Source organism: Calidris pugnax, unplaced genomic scaffold (genome assembly GCF_001431845.1).
Source record: "Calidris pugnax isolate Ruff unplaced genomic scaffold, ASM143184v1 scaffold103, whole genome shotgun sequence".
NCBI lineage: Eukaryota > Metazoa > Chordata > Aves > Charadriiformes > Scolopacidae > Calidris > Calidris pugnax.
Window position 1 is genome coordinate 4,041,432 of NW_015090990.1, and position 18,284 is coordinate 4,059,715.

Consider the following 18,284-nt stretch of genomic DNA (forward strand, 5'->3'; position numbering starts at 1 on the left):
GATTTTTTTTCTCTCCCAAACCTAGTGTTGACAAGTGGGGGGGGGGGGGGGGGAACAAAAACGTAATTCAAGGTTTGAATCACAGCAAGGTCTCTTTCTAGCCTCCTCCCCTGCAGTATTATTCTTGCAAGTGATTGATGACCAAGGGTATGCAGGAACAGTTTGTTACTATCTAAAATAATCCACTAGGGTGCAAAATAGACTCTATAAAAAGAGTAGCCATTTCTGGAAAAATCTCTGCTTTTTAAAGCTGTCATATATTGAATGGAATTTACCATTGGAACTTTCACAAGTAACTGTTGGAAGCAGTTATTAAAGTAAGTATTAGGCTAGACTCAGAGCTTGTGCAAACAGTTGTAGCTCCCGTGAGTAGGATCACACTGACAGGCTGGTTTCAGTTCTTTCGGCAAGAGAGAGGCAAAAAAGTGAGAGACGCTAGCAGAGCATCTGCTAGTTAGATCAAAAAAAAAGTCTGTCTTGTTGGCAGAGCTATTGTCCTTTGGTCACACCAATCCTAATTTGAGTCCTGCTTGCAGCAGCACATAAAACCTGTGACAAACATAGTCATGCTGACATTGAGGTGGGTGCCAAAAGAAGATAATCACAAGTACTCGAGACTGCAAAGAAAAAAAAATACACAGAGAAGGAAAGCTTTCAGGTCTGAAATTAAAAAAAAAAAACAAACTTGGATTTGTGTCTTTTTCTCCCCAGTCCTCATTCACTATAATAAGCAATCCTCAAAATATTGCAAACACAGGCCTGGATCAAATCCTTTTCCAGAAATTCAAGTCTGTGTCTGTGTACTGTTTAGCCTCAGGCTAGGGCGTATGCAAAACAGAGAAATACTTTATATTTCCAGACTTACAGTATTTTATTCATGACTGTCTATGAACTGTCCTATTTGTTCTGGTTGCTGTTTGGGTCTTTTATTGTGCCTGATACAGCAATTTGGCCTGGTGCAGAAGTGATTCATCTAATTACTTTGAAGAGTGACAAAATCCCCGGCAGAGATTAACAAATGCTTCTTGTAGTCCACATCTAAGAGCAAGATTGTGTAGGTCAGAGTGGCTGCCCTCGCCTGGGGCATCGATGATGCTGAATGACCAGCAGAACCAGAGGTGAACACAAATGTCTGAAATGTGTGCAAGCCGAATCCCCTTGACCAAAAAGGATGCTACAAAAAGCTTGAGACCCGAAGCACTAACATCCTCTGTGGGTTATGGTTAATTTATTCACTAGATACAAGCTGTACTACAGACAGACAAGGCAGCAAAACCAACTACTTCTGTTGTGCCCTCCCCCCACCTTCCCCAGATGGATTAGTAATCTGCATAGATGCATAAAAAGGCCATCTTTAATGACCACTTAAAGGTCTTCTTGAATGAACTTTGCAAAAATGAGCAGCTATTCTTTATCACCTCAAATATTTTGCATAGTTTTGTTTTGTAGTATAGATTTTTCATTTAGCCCCCAAGATACCAGTTCATTTTCAGAGCTTTACTTATGTTCTGAAAAGGTATTTGTTTCTTTTACATTGTGTTTTGAATAAATACAGTTTTAATTGCTTCATTCTTAAAAGATATAATAAGGATGCTCCCAAGAGCATATGCAAATAGACTGGCTTTGAGTTAACGGGAAAAAGGTTTCTCGGTCTGGTCTGGGTTGAATCTTTGCAGTCTGCTTGACTTCTCCAGAATTCCCTTGCTGTTTGGCTCCTCTCGTGTTCGTCTGTCACATACAAGCTACTTGTCGATTCTCCCTGACCCTGCCTGGAGCACTTGTGGTTTTGGTGATGTGGTTTTGATTAGATTCATTTTTTTCTTTTTTTTTTTTTTTTCCCTTGCCTGCTGTGCAGTGAAGGCACCCTCATGCATTTCATTAACCAAAAGAAAATCACAGCTTTTTTATCTTCTGATAAAGACAACACTATTGCCATCTTAGCGATGAGTAAAACCACATTATTAGAAATGTGAGCATGTATTGTGCAAAGGCAGGATGAGGTTTTGCTTTTAATAATAGGTAACTATAAATGCACCATAATTATACACTATGAATGGGAGTTCACCTTTTTCGATTATTTCAGCTTATAACGAAGATGCCCTCTGGTGGCTGCAAGGTAAGATGTTATTTAAGCTCTTGGGTAAGAAAAGCAGCAGTGGGACAGCTGGGGTGCAGGGGTCTCCCCAGTCTGTCCCCCCCAGCTGTGCTGGCAGCTGCAGCAGGGAGACCCTGAGCCCAGACCAGCAGAGAGTCCCCCCCTGAGACCAGGGCTCTGCACCGCTCACTCACCGTGTGTGAGTCCGGTTAAAAAAGGATGGGTCCCAAAGGTTGGGTTTGCTGATGAACACAGCATTAGCTTAGGAAATGAGTTGCAGCCTTGAAACAGGGCAGCACGGCACACTGCAGGGCTGACCAGAGGATCAGCATCTGGAATAGATGAGCTGTGCATACACTTACTGTAATACACGCAACGGTATGGTTTGTCCTGAATTGTTTTCCCAGAGATGACTGGCTAGTTTCAGCTGCAAAATATTTTCAGGACAGGAATTCCTGGAACTGCTTTATTTTTTTTTTATTTTTTTTTTTAAATAATTGAAATCTGGATTTTCAACACTACAGTCCAAAATTTGCTCTAGAATGGAGGGTAAAGCTTTGCTGTTTCTAGAGACACCACAGAGCTAGACCACTCTTTTAAATGCAAATAAAGTTTACTAAGAAACAACTTAGAACCCAAGGGTTCCCGCTCTGGTAGGGAAGGTTACCTCCCTACTGCTGTCTTTGCTCAGTAACTTCTCTGGTTCAGGAGCTCATGGCACAGTGACTGTGCCAGTGGCAACGGGCTTTTTTCTATGTGACTCACTCATGAGCTGCCTCCTTCCCACTCACGTATGAACCCTCTGCCCACCGATGTCTGGAACCTGTTGAACTGTGGAAGGCGAGCAGAGCAGGGCTGAAGGAGGTCAGGAATTTATGATAGATTTATTCCACATACCTACACTGGCTTCTCTTAAAGCTGTTTGAAAGCAAGTTTTCCTTCTGTTCTGGCAAAGAGCAACACTTGGAGCTCTTTAAATACCCACTCCTCCAACTGCCCCTGAAGGATGTTTTCTTGACATGAGGAAGACCTGGAGTATGTCACCCCTTGCTGCAGCCCCTGCCATACAACCTCCCTCCCCTCTCCCAGAGCTGCAGCTGCCTGTGCACCAAGGCCCAGCTGCATAATCTGGCCTCAGACTGCTGAAAAAAAAAAAAAAAAACAACACTGTGAGAAAGTCTGTAGAGAGATAAGAAAGGAGGTAGAGCCATTAGGATAGGATTGCCAGTAGCTCATGGATTCAGGAGGGAAAATAGCTACATGGAGACATATAAAATAGTTAGGAGGCATAAGGTCAGTTTGTTGGGACAAGCCACCGGTGCCAGGGGCACTGAAGTAGCTTGGCAGAAGATGGAAGTGCGGCAACTTCCCCTCTGCTCCGACTGCTCCTTCCCCTCCTGCCAGGTGCCTGCCTGGCCAGCAAAGCCACCACGGGTACCCCGCTGGGTGAGCATGCTCATCCCCAGCCTAATGGCTTGTGAAATCCTACCTGGGCTGGTCAGGAAGTAACTGCTGTATGCCCCTAGTTATGTATATTTTGCTTACAGATTATCTTCAAGAGTGGCTAAAGATACTCGAACACACTGACACAAAAGCGAGGCTGTAACAAACACCTGTAAATACATTTTCATATTTTTTACATTTACTGAAAGGCAAAAAAAAAAAAAAAAAAAGAAGAAAGTATTTTCTCATTGGTAGAAAAGTACTTCACATTGGGGAAAGACTAAAGCACAAAAGGAAAAATAATTTTCTATTTGTGCTTGCAAAAAGCTAAAATTATTTACCAAAACATCCTACTTACTAGTAAATTTTGTCTTGGTCTTCTTTTAAACCATTGTTTTATTCCATTACCCTTAAGTGTTTCACAGATAATGCTGAAAAATATCAGCCCTGTGTGTTAATTTCAGGTGACAAAAATACCAGGGAAAATTCCTACTGCAGAAGACTTCTTTAGGATCAGCAGAGTGTACACACAAGAATCATTTTCCACGTTTTTTCCCCAGGGTTAACACCAGCATTCCAGGCTCTAAAACAATAAAGCCACTTCTAGAAATCTGCCTGAGCAGGTTGCTCTGAACACCTGTAGTGTGCATGTGGGAAGTCTTTAGGGTGCCACATACCTTCATTCTTTAAGTTCTCCAAAAATCTCTTTCTATCCCAGTGAAGCTGTCAGAAGAGATCACGTCACTCAGCTGAAGGAAGACGGATGAATCACAGCAGAATTCCCAACACCGCTGAGGTAAGCACTGAGTGAGGGGATAGTGTTGAAATAGGCAAGGTAACTGGACAGCAACTTTAACAGTTAAAGCCTGCCTGTTGACAAGCTGTCCTTTCTTCTTGGACATGGAAAAAAAAATCCACCAGTATTCTCCTGTGACATGATTTCTTCTTTACTACAGAAATGGGCTGCACAGGTTTCTCAGATGGTAGATGCAGTTAAGAGCTGTCCTGAAAAGGAAAGACTGACTCATTCCACTTGCAAGCTTTTACACACTCCCTCTGGTCACTGCACTGTAAATCTTTGCCGTCCTGACATCTGCTTGGCTTTTCTTAGTCGCTGGAGGAGAAGCTGCCAAACAGAATTAGGTTTTGTATATCCTAACCCCTATTCTGGATAGAATTAATGGACCAAGTCTGAAAGCCAAAAGCCTCAGATTTGTTTGGGTTAATCAATGCCAGAATTTGTTGGCTAGGGAATGATACAGATGATCTTTCACAGTTGAAAGAGTACGTCAGTGTTGCAAGTGTTTGGAAGGTAACAGCATACATGTCTTAAATGCCACCAAATAACACATTGGCTTTCACAGTAAGACACTGCTGGACAGGATAGGATTGAGTATCTTATTCCAACGCATATGAAAGTTTGCAAATAATTTTGGAGCAGTTGATCAAAGCAAAAGGAACAGTGAAGTGTGCACAGGAGGAGTAGGAGTACAAACTCATATAAATATTCTGGCACATAAAATGCATTTCTCATATGATGTTTCTGCAGAAAGTGAGGTGGCACAGTTTTAGTCAATCATCAAATTTGTCTGGTATGGTGGAGGTACCATGGTATAAGTTAAAGCTACAGGAGGAGAGCCAAACAACACTTTTAACATTTTTTTTTCCTGAGAAAAATTGACCAAGAGTAGCAGGAAAGTTCTGTAAACTACTCTGGCTTACTCCACAAATATTCCAGCCCAATATATGCAACCAGTCATTAGCAGGGCTCAGCTGATCAATAGTATTCTCACACTGCTGTTAATGCACTGCTTGCGCTTCTCTTGCAACTGCCCAATGTAGTTAATTTAGAAAATAAAGAGAAAAGATTTTGTTCAGCGCCTAAAGAAAGGCTACTTTCTAACCACAACCAACCAACAAACACTAGAGTCTGTGTATGATCTTGCACAAAACATTTGTATCAGCACAAAAATCTTCCTACATGAATATGATGCTTACAGGTATTTGTTAACAGGGAAAAAAAAAATTATTAACAGCATGTTTTCAAGTAGGGTTCAAAACAGGCTGTATGCAAGAGGATAGAGTCAACATTTGAACAAGCCAGTTGGTAATAACTTTGAGTTTTATTATATATAATAAAAGTATATTACATAAAGACATTGCATTATTGCAGATTGCCTGATAGAAATGACACACACAACCTTATTATACCAAGGAAAAGGTACTAATCTGAAAGCTTTCATTCTTATCAAATATATTTGGAGTTACAGTAAGAGAGCTAAGTTTATCATAGGGCTAATTAGAAAAGCAAATAGATAGCAAAAAGCCTTTCCAACCTGCATTGTTCTGGGTCCATTACATATAGCTTTTGTGAGGTAGTATTCATACATAATTCAAAAAGACCGCTTAATAATCTGAGATTAATTCTGTACGGTGGTGAACAGGAATAATGTAACAAAACCCTTTAAAAGTTTTCTGTATTCATCTTCTCATCTACTGCATTTCAGACAGCCAACATACTGGGCCAGTATTTAAATTACCACAAAATGGTTAAATGGCATTTTTTTCAGTTACAGGATGTGTTTAGTAGCACACAGTGTGAAGATTTTTTTTTTTTTTCTTCATTATTAATGAGCCATCTTTGTCAAGGATGTCTTTATTGCATAAGCTAATGTAAATTAAGTTTCCCAGCCCCTAGGTGAGTCCTTTTCACTACACTCCACTTGTTTTCGGGACCTTGTGTGAGCACCGACAGCCTGGGCTGTGCACTGCCTGGGGGGTGACCCCAGGGCACCCACCCAGCAGCTGGCTGGGTGCAGGTCACAGGGCTGCTGCAGTCCTTGGCACGTGTCTCCACAGAACAGCCTTCCATGGGGGAGAAGGTTCTCCAGGACCGCTCAGCCCACACTGAGCAAGCCTCCCCTCTGCCCACCCAAGGCACAGGCCACCCAGTCACTTCTCTCTGCCACCAGGTACACCCTTGGGCACCCAAGACTAGGTCAGAGCCCCTCTCTGCCATATGCATTGATGTGTGATTGGGAAAGCATTTGGCCAAGGAGAGACACTAGTTGGTATTTTACTCTATTTCTTTTCCAAGCCTTCCTTTGGGCAGGGCAGTCCTCTGTCTCGTACACACCATCAGCAGTGGTGTTCTTGCCAAAAGGATAATAAAATCCAAGATTATCTTTAAAGAAAGAAAATGCACAAAGATTGCAGCTGGAAGGCAAACACTCTGGACGTTTTTTAATGCCAGTGAAGTGTCACCTCTGCTGTCCTGAACGAGGTATGCCAACCAACACCACTGCTGTGGGGACGGTGAAAGGACTTTTAGGCAGCAATTCAATGCTAGGAACTACCAAAGTGACCCTCCACCTCCACCCTTATGTCTAGAAAACTGGCTTGCACTTACAACTACGGGGTGCAAGCACACACAACTGTGCATGGTTACATGCAACTCTCCGTGCAGGCTGACACTCAAATCAGGTATTTCATCATATATTCCTCATCTGTCTTTTCCTATTTCGTCTGAAAGAATAAGTGACTTTGTAATGTGGTTTGAAAAAGTTAAAATTTGATTTTAATGAAAGACAGAAGAGGGAAAAACCCAGACTGTAAAGCAGAAGCAGCTCTGAGCACTTCAAAATACATACGAAGGTTTTACCATAACCGGTTTGGGTTTTCCCCCAGGAAAGGAAGGGCTGAAGGAAAAAGACAATGCATTTTCATTTTTTTGGATCTTTTTTATTCAAAAGTTTTCAAAGAAATAAAACAGAAAAAAGCTAACAATCTAATCAAATTTACAGTTCAAAAATGTCTTTTGGCGTTTAACAACAAGTCCTAGGAAACAAAACTACAGAGTTATCTTGAACCGGACAAATAAGTTACCACTGGCAAGTTTGTGGCACTAGTAAAACAAAAATAAAAAATTAACTCTCTTGATCATATAGATATCTCTATGAAAATCTTTTTTTTTCAATCTGTACAAAAGGTCTTTCTTCATAAATTAATTTTTTTATAATTTAATGGCTGTCTACTATGTGATGTTTAAGTAACTGATTATTTCTTTATGTACAGAGGTTAAATTTCCCAAATCTTACCCAGACAATGAGTATGGCACTTAGTTCAGACATTTCTGGCAGCAGCTCTTCCCTCCCTCTAACACAGCTATCATACTGCAGTTTTAATTAACGCAAAAATATCAAGTAGTGAGAGATCCAGGTTTGGAAAGTCACCAGATACAGGCAAGGTGCTGCAGGAAGTCTGGACTTTTACAAAGCAGTAATATTCCAGGGAGCATAGAACCAATAATACCACAACTTTTTAAAAAAAGAAAAAACAAAAACACATCTCTTATGACTATGTATTTCACTAGAATCTACACTTCTCAGAGCAGCAATTTACTTTTGAAACTATGAAATGTCACCGACATCTATACTCCAATACTCACACAAAATTTAAAAACTAAAAAATACTTGAAAGAAACAACTGCTTAGCCCCAGCTCCCGAGCTAGGATGATTTGGTCTGTGGAAACAGGGAGGGCCAGCAACCTGTCCCAATACAAAAGGAAATAAACTTTGAGGTAGATAACTGATCATATACAGCTGACCAGAGAAGTACACAGTTTTGGAAGACAACTTAATTTATCATTCGATTTAAAACATATGCAATTGTAATAAAGAGCTTTAGTAGCAGTGAATTATCTAATATGTGAAGTACAAATAACTGTGTATTTATGAATCAGGAATTTCATAGTTTCAAAATTGGTTTTCTTTACACTTAACACTTGTAGTGATGATGTAAAGTGTGGCACTGCTTGGATCCAAGTCTTCCTTCATGCTTTTGTGTCCATACATCAATTAAAATTATAAAACCTAAATGCAAATGTACAAAAAAGGCACATTCTCCTAACCGCAAACTGGTCCGGCAAAAATAAAGAGTACAGAAGACGTAATGCTGAGACAAATCAGAATTATTGGTTACTGGCTCTTTGATCTTTGGTAAAGTTACCTTTTAAAAGTGCCAAGTCTTTTTATTTTTATTTACCTACTATAGAGAGCTAGTACCCAATCAATTATGCTTCTACTTACATCTCAGCGTATGTTTGAAAACGAGTCCTTTAGCTTTTGCCATTTTGCTATAATAGCAACTTTTCTGTTTGCTAAGTCTCAGCACGATCCTCATCCTAAAGCACTATCATTAGTATAAACGAAGGACAAAAACATTCGGTGATATCCCCTCCCCAAACTCCCTACTCTACTTATGCTAAAACTAGAACATCAAGTTAGTTTCTGAAAAAAGGCAAAAAAAAAAAAAGATTTTACATTGCATCATACAGCAGAGTTCCTAAATCATTCAAACTACCAGAGGGAACTATTGGCATATGGCCTTACAAACAATTTATCCTATTAAAATTTCCCCAGTCAGAAAATGTGTTTCACACAAAACATTTTTTCCCCTCTTGCATTTCACTACCTTACATATTATGTGAAAAATCATTAAAAACACTTACTACACATTAAAAAAGCCAAATTTTCAGCAATTTTTATTGACTACCTTTAAAAGCCCTATGCTGCTGTTTTACAAGGCATAATAGACCAGCTCATTTGGTCAAAGCATTCTACACCATTAGTTTGGACTACTTACTGAAACAGCTACAGCATTGAAAGATTTAAGGCAAATTGGAATTTATAGAAAAGGATAAGACACTTCACACTACATTAAAAGAAAAACAGAAAGCTAAAAGACCAGACACTATAACTGCAACACTGCACTAAAGCAACACTCACACACTGCAAGCACAGAACATCATCTTAGATGTTTTACTATTTTAAACTTCAGAAAACCCATTTCATACAATAAAAAAAAAAGGAAAAAAAAAGAAAAAAAAAAAGAAACAAACAAAATAAAAATAAACCAAAACACAAATTCTGTCATGCACGTGAATAAGTCTTCGTGGTCATCTGTGCATACCCAGAAATTTGAATATTTTTTTTTGCGTCGTAACACTTGATAAAAATTTTTTTTTTTACTAAAATAAACCTGTTCATGGGAACAGCTACTAGATGAATTTAAGGTTTTTCTTATGCACCTTATAGAACTTATAGCAAAAATAGTTTTAGTTGATTTCATTATAAATAACATTTTCAAGAACCTGTGCAAAACTGTCAATAATTCCTAAAGCACAATTGATCAGTAAAATCCATGATTGTTTCAGCCTTTGCACCCTTCTCCAGGCCAGGTCAACACTGGACATCTGTAACACAGAAAGGTCAGAGCTAGAACAGAGTTACAATTGCATGGATTTTTTTCTCGTGTAGCTGGCCACAACACTAAATCATTTCCTATTTTAGACAGCTGTGAGAAGGCTAAGTGAATCTGAGGACCGACTGCAGAACTAACACAGGTGGCACTTCAGGTGCTTGGCTCTTCCCAGGATCAGGCTCTCTGCCAGGATACAGCTTGCTTTGTGTTTTCCCCCTCTATCCCCACTACCTGTTCAGCATGCAGAGCTCCCACTGGGGAACTGCAAGACTGCATTCCCAGCCATTTCCTTCTTTGTTGTTTTGGGGTTTTGTTTTGGTTTTTTTAAAAATTATTTATTGTTGTTGCCTTTTAATTGACCAAAAGTGGTTGAGTGTGTGAGCTTACTCCTGCGGCATCTCCAAGGCTTTTGATCTCTGGAAAGGGAACACAGCTTTCTTTCGGTGCAACCTCAGGGAGGTTACGTACAAGTTACAACAGCCAACACAGAGACAGCTACTGAGCCTCCATAATGGTTAAACCTTAACAGCAATTCAGGGCTCATTAAATTTGAAGGAAAACTGTTCAATTTACTATATTGGCTTATATAGCCATATGGGGTTAAAAAAATACCTAGCTAATGAAAAAAAGTTTAGACAATTTTTGAATTTCTCTAGGGAAAACAAAGTCTGGCATTTTAAAGTTTGTATATTTATAGGTGCATATATAATTATAACAGGGTTTTTTCAAGCATCTTTGACTATTTTCACATAGTAGCAATGTTTTTAAAAGAAGCTATAAAGTTATTAAATGTAGCCATTAGAAGAAAGATGATGCATATTCCTGATTGACTGCATCCGCTTGTGCAAATGTGCTAGTTGTCATTCACCCCTTATTTATGGCACTACATATAATGACTTTTAATAGGACATTCCCAAAAGCACTGTGTGTGCATTTAGAAAGAAGTTTCAATTTGACAATGGTAATGAAGCCACAACAATTAAGAGACCACAGTCTTCCCTGTATGTAGGGTATTCAGGGCAAGAAATAACTGTCAATTCCCTCCCCTTCACCTGTCCGAAAAGCGACAAGTACCAACATGTTCCAGGGACAGAAATACCAAATGCCATACTCTGAGGCTGAAATCAGCCGAGTAATATTAACCTTCCCCGCATGTCCCCTGCCACAGCCATGGCTGACAGATTTCACTGGCTCCCACTGCATATAAATACAGGTAATGGTACTTGTCTGAAGAATAAAATACGTGGAGGACTGGCTTACAGCAAACACACAAAGTTGCTCACAGCACTCGGTATCCCCCACAGAGCCATCGTTATAAAATGTGCCCAAGTGGCACCACATCTCATCCTTTCAGGAGCCTAAAGGCTGCTCCTACTGCCTGGCCCCAGCCCATGGGAAAGCTACGGACAGGCTGGGAGAGAGAGGCAGGACAGGGAGATGACGTGCTTCGCTGTCTACCACAGCTCTCCATGGGTAAGGAGGTTTTACATGCCCACGGGGAAGACTTAAGGCAAAACAAGTAATTCCTTGAAAAGCGGTTAACACCAGCCAGTAGCCTTGGCGTAGGAAACATGCAGGAGCCATGGTTTTAGCACTAGGGGATGGATAACAAGAAGAGCCTGTGGCTTTGCTTTCTCCCTGCCCTGGATGCAAACCAAGGATGTGGGCTTTCTCTAGATGCCGGCATTCGGCCAGGCTACAATAATAAACACGGGTCACATGCTGTGCTATGCAGACTCTGCCATCTGTTGAATGTGCAAAGTTTCCCCATTGGTTTGTTTCTATCTTTACATTCTTGAACATATAAGAAGCTGTTGTGCCAATAATGGGGATGAGAGCAGTGTCATCAAATAACATAGCTGACCTGCAAAATCAAAGGTAAGGGCAAAATGTGTGTACTGTTGGATCTGCACTATTTAGGGAGAATATAACACAATTAGAAATTCCTCATGCATAACTGATTATGAATTTTGGAGATTTTCAAAACCCGCCTGGATGCAGTCCTGAGTAACATGCTCTAGCTCTAGGCAATCCTGCTTCAGCAGGGGAGTTGGACTAGATGATCTCTATGGTCCCTTCCAACTCTAGAAATTCAGTGAAATTCAGTGAAATAAATGCTCTGAGATCTGTAGAAAACCGTTCTAAGACAGCCTCTAGAACATTATGGCAGCTGAACAGATTTTTTCAGTATGAGGTCTTAGGAAATTTGATTTTAAAAAATTATGTAGTCAAGTTGCCTGATTTACAAAGCACTTGGAAAAACATGAATCAAGGATCAACTAAATTCCGGAATTGTAAAACATGGAGGATGGAGAAAGGGATGGTTAGTGTAAACAATATTTTCAGGATGGCAATTTACAGAAAGCAAAAATTTTGCATGGAAGGAGTTTGGGTTAAGCTAGTGATTGGTTAGTTAAGAAAGGCCATGAAAGCAAAACCAGAGGAAACCCAGAGTAGGCAAGTAAAACAACTCTGGAATTAGAGCCAAGCTAGGATGCTGATTAAAAATTAATTCACAAAATTCTGGACCAAGATGCTTTCTACCAGACCACCCTCCTGCCTGTGGTCTGTAAGTCAGTCGCAAAGCTGCTTCCAAATCTTAAGGGTACCAGAACTGGAGGATATTATATGTACAAATAGAGTTCCCTTTAGCATTGTGATTCTAGTATTTTTGTAGTAATCCATTATTATTCTTGTATACAGCATGCTGCCAAGATGAACAGATCAAAATGCAACATAATCCAGTTATGCTATAGAGAAATTATTAAAACACTATTACTCATAATTCACTAACTCACTTCTGGAACCTGTCCTTCCTTACATGGCTTCTAACTCTGGCCAAGTTCAAATTAACTTCACTGTCTGTCCCCAGATATTATGAGTGTTATTTATAGGATATAAAAAAAATATTTCGATACAGAGCACTGTAAGTTATGTAACAAAACATCTTTGAATTTACATCTTTCATGTGACAGGACAAGCCCCTACCTCACAGTTACTTATTTTGCTGATACGTATATGGAGAATGGTCACTGGATGTCTCTACCGTAACCTGTTGTTGACCACTGGCTTCCTGCAAATAAAATGGAAGACAAGACATGAAATACAAAATCAGCAGCAGTATCTGCAATCTGTATTTCCATACAACTCATGCAATTAACAGTTTTCAAATCTGATGTCTTGCTAACATTTCTCAAGTGGCATGTTCCAAATCTGAGGTGTTAACTTTGCATTGATTTACATTTCAGCAAACAGAGAAATAAAATGATCATGCAAACCTTGTATTTCTCCAGCTGCTTTAATGATAATTAAAAAAACCTTTGACATTATAGAAATAAATATATAAAAGGAGAAAATAACTGCTAGTATATTTTCTATCTGCAAATGCAAAAGAGCATCCTGCCCCTCTCCTTTTTAGGGGCAGCAAGCAGGATGAGATCTACTTACCACATGTACAAACACTATCACTTTGAGTACTGTGGTGTGATTGGCACAAGGCAACACAAAGAACTGCAGTTGGGACATCGCACACAGCTCCCCAGAAACCAGGGAATTAATTCAGCTGATAGTGCTCTGGCACGCAAAGCGACCAGCTAATTCCCAAAAGTCGTTCTCCCACCCACACGGGCAGATGCATAAACCGAATCAAACAAGTTCTGGAATTTCTGGACAAACAGACTTTGAAATGACATGTTTTTTTCTTACAGACTCTGGAAGAATCCGCCTAGCCCTCATTCTGAATAACCGAGCTGCAGCATACTTTGCTAGCTCCTCTGTTAAAAAAGTACTGACCTATAAAGGGGTATAAGGTAAGTCAAAATAGTAGACAAGCTATTGTCTACCATTTCGTTACATCCTTCAACTGGACTTGCAGAGGGATTTATTAGGCAAATATACACGGTATCCTGAGATGCCAGGGTAAAATTGAGATTCTTTGCAAAAAGTTACAATCATGGTCTGCTGGCAGAAAAGTTTGCTCACACGAAAACTAAATGAAAGATCAAAACTACAATATACCCCCTGGCTTGTTCCTATTGGGAGTCAGGTTTTACAAAACACAAAGGTTCATCTGAGCATGCTTATATGGAAGACTGCTCCAAGTACTGTACAGCTACAAGTACAGGTCATTCTTTGGTATAATACCAGTTATATTAGTTGAGAATAACAACACTGCATAGTTTTAATATACATTGCGTTCACAGTACATGCACAGTTACAATGTTAGGCTTCAAACAGCAGTTTTCCTAGCAAAAAAAAAGAAATTTAACATCATACTCATGTCTCTCATCTCTGGTCTTTTATAAAATATACTGACCTCAACAGGAACCGCTGCTGTCTGGACATGTGTATATTGGGGTATGTAGGCTCCTTGCATAGCTGTTGTGGCTGGCATGTACTAGAAAGACAGAAAGTCCGTTGAGTTAAAGTCCAATGTAATTTTAAGAGTATTCAAAATACCTATCACGATATTGTGTAATAGATATTGACTATTTCCCTAAAGCAATGTTTATGACAGAAAGACTTTTTTGTCTGAAATCAATAGGATTTTCAGAAAAGTGAGATACCTGTTTTGAGAAAACTCAAATTTAGACTTCAAAGACTAGGTAAAGAACACTTCCGTCAATCCCAGTCACTATCTTTTTTTAATTCTACCTGCTCAGACAAGAAGGGTCTTCCAGTTTAGAAGCTAGCCTGCATCTCTTCTTCTGCTTTAGTTTCTGTTCCATGCTTTGTATTACTTTCTGCAACTTTAATCTCCTGAAGAGCAAAACTTTTCTTTTTCAGTACAACTCTGGAGTTACCTCCTGGGTTCCTTGCCTTTGCTTTGATCTATTTTATTTACTCATTTCCAATTTCTAATCAGCTAATAAACTGAAAAAAAACCTGCTGAATAGGATTAAAAAAATGAAGGCAGTTATTAATATTTTATTGGATGAAAGACTACTTAAAGGATTAGTTTTTTCCTGCTCGCAAGCCGCACTTGCACACTGTGATCTACACGCAGTATTTTCTACTTGTGTAAGTTCTGTTTTGTATTAAATCGCTACATACTGTTCCAGTACTGCCTAATGAAAGGTGACTCATCTGCTGTGTCAGAGGGCTTATCATCGATGCAGGCTGTAGTGACATGGTGTGGTCCATGGAGGGAGTCAGCACAGCACCCTGTTAAAACACAGAAAGAAGGAAATGGTTGTGGCAACACTCGGATTTTAATTACTTTCTTGATTTGGGAGTCTAAGCACGGGCTGTCCTTTCAAGGGGAGATACCACAAGGACTCTCCTTAATGCCAGGCACTGACTCAGGAGGCAGCTCTGGAGCATTCCGAATATTCTACTTGAGCAGACGTGTTTTGCACAGTTTGGTAATGGTGTAAGAACCGCATTGACTTCCTAATGAACACGCAACTGATGTACGATGCACTTGAGACACCTGCTGAAAACACTTTGTAAAACATGAGTTTAACCAGATGCTAACTTTAAAGCAAAAATTCGCACACATTACCAGGTATAGATTCACTTAGAATCTGGAATTTCAGGCCTTAGGAAGAAATGGTTGTCTCATCCTTAGGAATGGAGGCTTTGGAGGAACATTTGTGTTAGGGGAATTCTACCTGTCACATGCAACGTTCACACACAATACAGAGCTGCCCTAATTAATGGCTGGTCTCATTAGCACACACACATCTTAGAAGAGTGGGTTAGCAACACTGTGTAAAAGATGGGGTTTTTTGTCTAAATACTAGCTACTGTGATGACCTTTCTATCACTCCTGTACTATTAACTTCATAAAAATATTTTTAAATAATTAAAAAAATATTTTTAATATTTAATATTTTTTAAAAGTTTAAAATAATTTTTAAACACTTAAGATTGCTAAATACGGAGGGCATATTCTAAAGGTTTTTCAGAGTTATCTGAAATGGAGGGTTATCATCAAATTTTATTTTACAAATCACGTCCTACAAAAAAAACACATTTCCAAATACTTTGTATTACTTATGCTTGTGGAATTGTTGATTAAAATTGATGAAGGCTCAAAACTAACAGAAATAATTACACTGTACTGAACGCCAGTATTTTGAATCAATGTCTAATCCTTAAAATGAAAAAAAGAGAAAAAAAACCCCTACAGAGTATAGTTGGAAAAACAACCATGTGATCAGTGTAGAAATGAGTCACAGGCACATCAAACACTAAAAGAATTTCCTGTCTGTAGACTGCAGGCTCCTCTGCAAAGCAAATGAGCAAGACAGCACCAGTCTCCGTACAGGCCAAAACCGAACTTAAGTCAGGAATCTAGATCTTTAGTTTCAACTGTGAAATCTCAATTTGTATACCTGTGAAACTAACACACCTTGTAGCATTCTAGCATATTAACTTGTGTCTTCCACAGCATAAATTGCAAGATGGTTTTTTTTATGAAAATCTGCGTTGATAGAAAAGTTAAAGCTAATTGTGTGTCTATGTTTAACATCAAAAATCACAAATACAACAACAATTGTGTGAGAGGGTGTTCTGGTTCAGTATCACCTTCTCTGCATGCACAAGAAGAAAATGTTCTGCCAAGAAGATTTACATTCTATAATCTGCATGAAGAGGTTAATTAAAGTCAAGACAATATCCGTTCTATATCTGGAAACAGACTTGTTTGTTAACTACAGAAGTGCATATATTAAAGCGCCTGTTGTTATTTGTCATGCTCATCTCAAGAAACCTAATAAATCTTAGATATAATGGTACTTAATTGGCAAATGGCAGAGATAAGAAGCAAAATAAGAAGGAAAATATCCTGGGAGAGTATAGATTAGAATGTGTCTGGTACAGATGCCACAGCCAAAAGTGTAGGGAGACCAGCGTTACTCATGAGTGGTGAAGCCAGAACAAGCTACGCAGGTTTCCTCAAGTGAGTGCCCATAATGTCACTTATATCACTGCATCCATCTGTCTCTCACAAATTATCCAGTCTGAACTATCCTAGACCCATTCTAAAACCTTGGATCTTCAATTCTAGCTCCTGATAGGTAAACAGTATGTAAAACATTGGTATTTGCAAAGTGCCTTTCATTAAAATTTAAAAAGAAAAGGAGTTTCCTCAGGATGCTGACTTGGTAATTCTAATTGTCCTCATCACCTCAATACCCTGAAGGAAACTTTCTTTTTTCCTAATAAAACAAGGCCCCAGTTCAGGTTACTATCTTTGTTTCTCTCTTCATTTTGATCCATGCTTTAATCATGATGTTGTTGTTATCAAAACTCTGGAAGAAACTGGGTGGGAATTGATCTATTTCCTGTTGTTTGAAGCATGTAAACTGTTTACCCAATCAGTAACACAACAACAGAGAAGCGTAAAAACTTACTGGGTGCTGCATTATATATGGTTGTGGCTGCATCCAAGAAGGACTCTGAACCTAGAAAAAAAATAAATCAGTATTTTATTTTTTTAGTCATTCTTTTCCTGAATACTCCAATTGAGATCCAGTAATAATTTAATAGATCATGTTAACAAGTCCCCTCCCTTATTTCTTCACTTTTTAATTCAATTAGTCACTCTGTGGAGCAACATTGACTTCCATGAAAAGTGTATCTATTATACCTGTAAATCAGAAACGAGATTTGGCAACAATATAGCACGTACACCTTTCAGAACAGTATATTATGTTTTTAGTGCAGGCCTCAGAACTGAAAGGGTTCAAATAGATGTGTGTGAGATTTCTGCTGTGTTGAAAAAGGAGGCATCTTCTGTGTTTGAAGTTCCTTTGGGGTAAAGTAATTGGAATCTAAGAAACGGCATCACTTGCCTTCTAGTGTGATTGGGATAAAGTAAATGACTGGATTTTCGCAAGGGAAAAAGAACCCAGCAATTCTGATGGAATCTTTTCCCATGAACAGGAGAACATTTAGGAGAATTGTTCTTCTCCAAGACATGTTATGTTATCCAGGTATGTTATTCCTAAAGCTGAGGAAGAGGAGAAGGTTCTGATGAGAATTCCTGTCCTGGCATGAGGCAGGATGCCTAAAACTTTGCATGACAAGGTAAATTAGAAAGATTAAAAGGTAAACTGATAGGTTATATGGTTATCTTAGTTAAAAAGAGCTGGCTGCAACAGGTCTTTGAAAAAGTGTGCTGCAAGGAATATTGAAGGTAAGAAGAACGATGTTGCCTCCCCATCTCCTGTGGGTGCGTAGGGTAAGGCAGGATTCTGACTTGCACTGCACATGCAGAACTGACCACTTCTGCTGGACATTTAAAGACCCTTAAAAAAACCTCTACCACCATCCACAGAGTTCTGTGAACAGGACAGGTAGACAGACAGTCTGTCTTGAAAAAAAAACAGGTGAGGTATTTTCTGGAAGATGGAAGTTATTTCTTCCCTTCTTTGGCTACTGACTTTCACATAATTTTTTTTTTTCTTTTTTCAATCAGAAAAAGAGTGAACAGGAGTTAAAAAAATGGAAAACACTTCAACTCTCCTGAGTCAAAAA

At 39.2% G+C, this 18,284-nt stretch overlaps 2 protein-coding genes across 4 annotated transcripts in view; both read right to left on the bottom strand.

Annotated features, from left to right (window-relative positions):
* Window positions 1-4,387, bottom strand: part of ITGB6 (integrin beta 6) — a 63,115-nt gene extending 58,728 nt beyond the window's left edge. Inside the window, exon 1 of the mRNA XM_014954778.1 lies at window positions 4,216-4,387. The gene's annotated coding sequence lies outside the window, so the exon portion shown is untranslated. The remainder of the gene's footprint in view (window positions 1-4,215) is intronic.
* A 2,870-nt stretch (window positions 4,388-7,257) lies between these two features.
* RBMS1 (RNA binding motif, single stranded interacting protein 1) overlaps window positions 7,258-18,284 on the bottom strand; it is a 160,207-nt gene continuing 149,180 nt past the window's right edge. For all 3 annotated transcript variants that reach the window (XM_014954476.1, XM_014954475.1, XM_014954477.1), the window contains exons 10-14: window positions 17,159-17,209; window positions 14,853-14,963; window positions 14,116-14,196; window positions 12,789-12,873; window positions 7,258-9,792 (exon numbers count right to left, since the gene is read on the bottom strand). In XM_014954476.1, coding sequence (XP_014809962.1) covers window positions 12,796-12,873; window positions 14,116-14,196; window positions 14,853-14,963; window positions 17,159-17,209 — 321 coding nt within the window. In that variant the 3' untranslated portion in view covers window positions 7,258-9,792; window positions 12,789-12,795. The remainder of the gene's footprint in view (window positions 9,793-12,788; window positions 12,874-14,115; window positions 14,197-14,852; window positions 14,964-17,158; window positions 17,210-18,284) is intronic.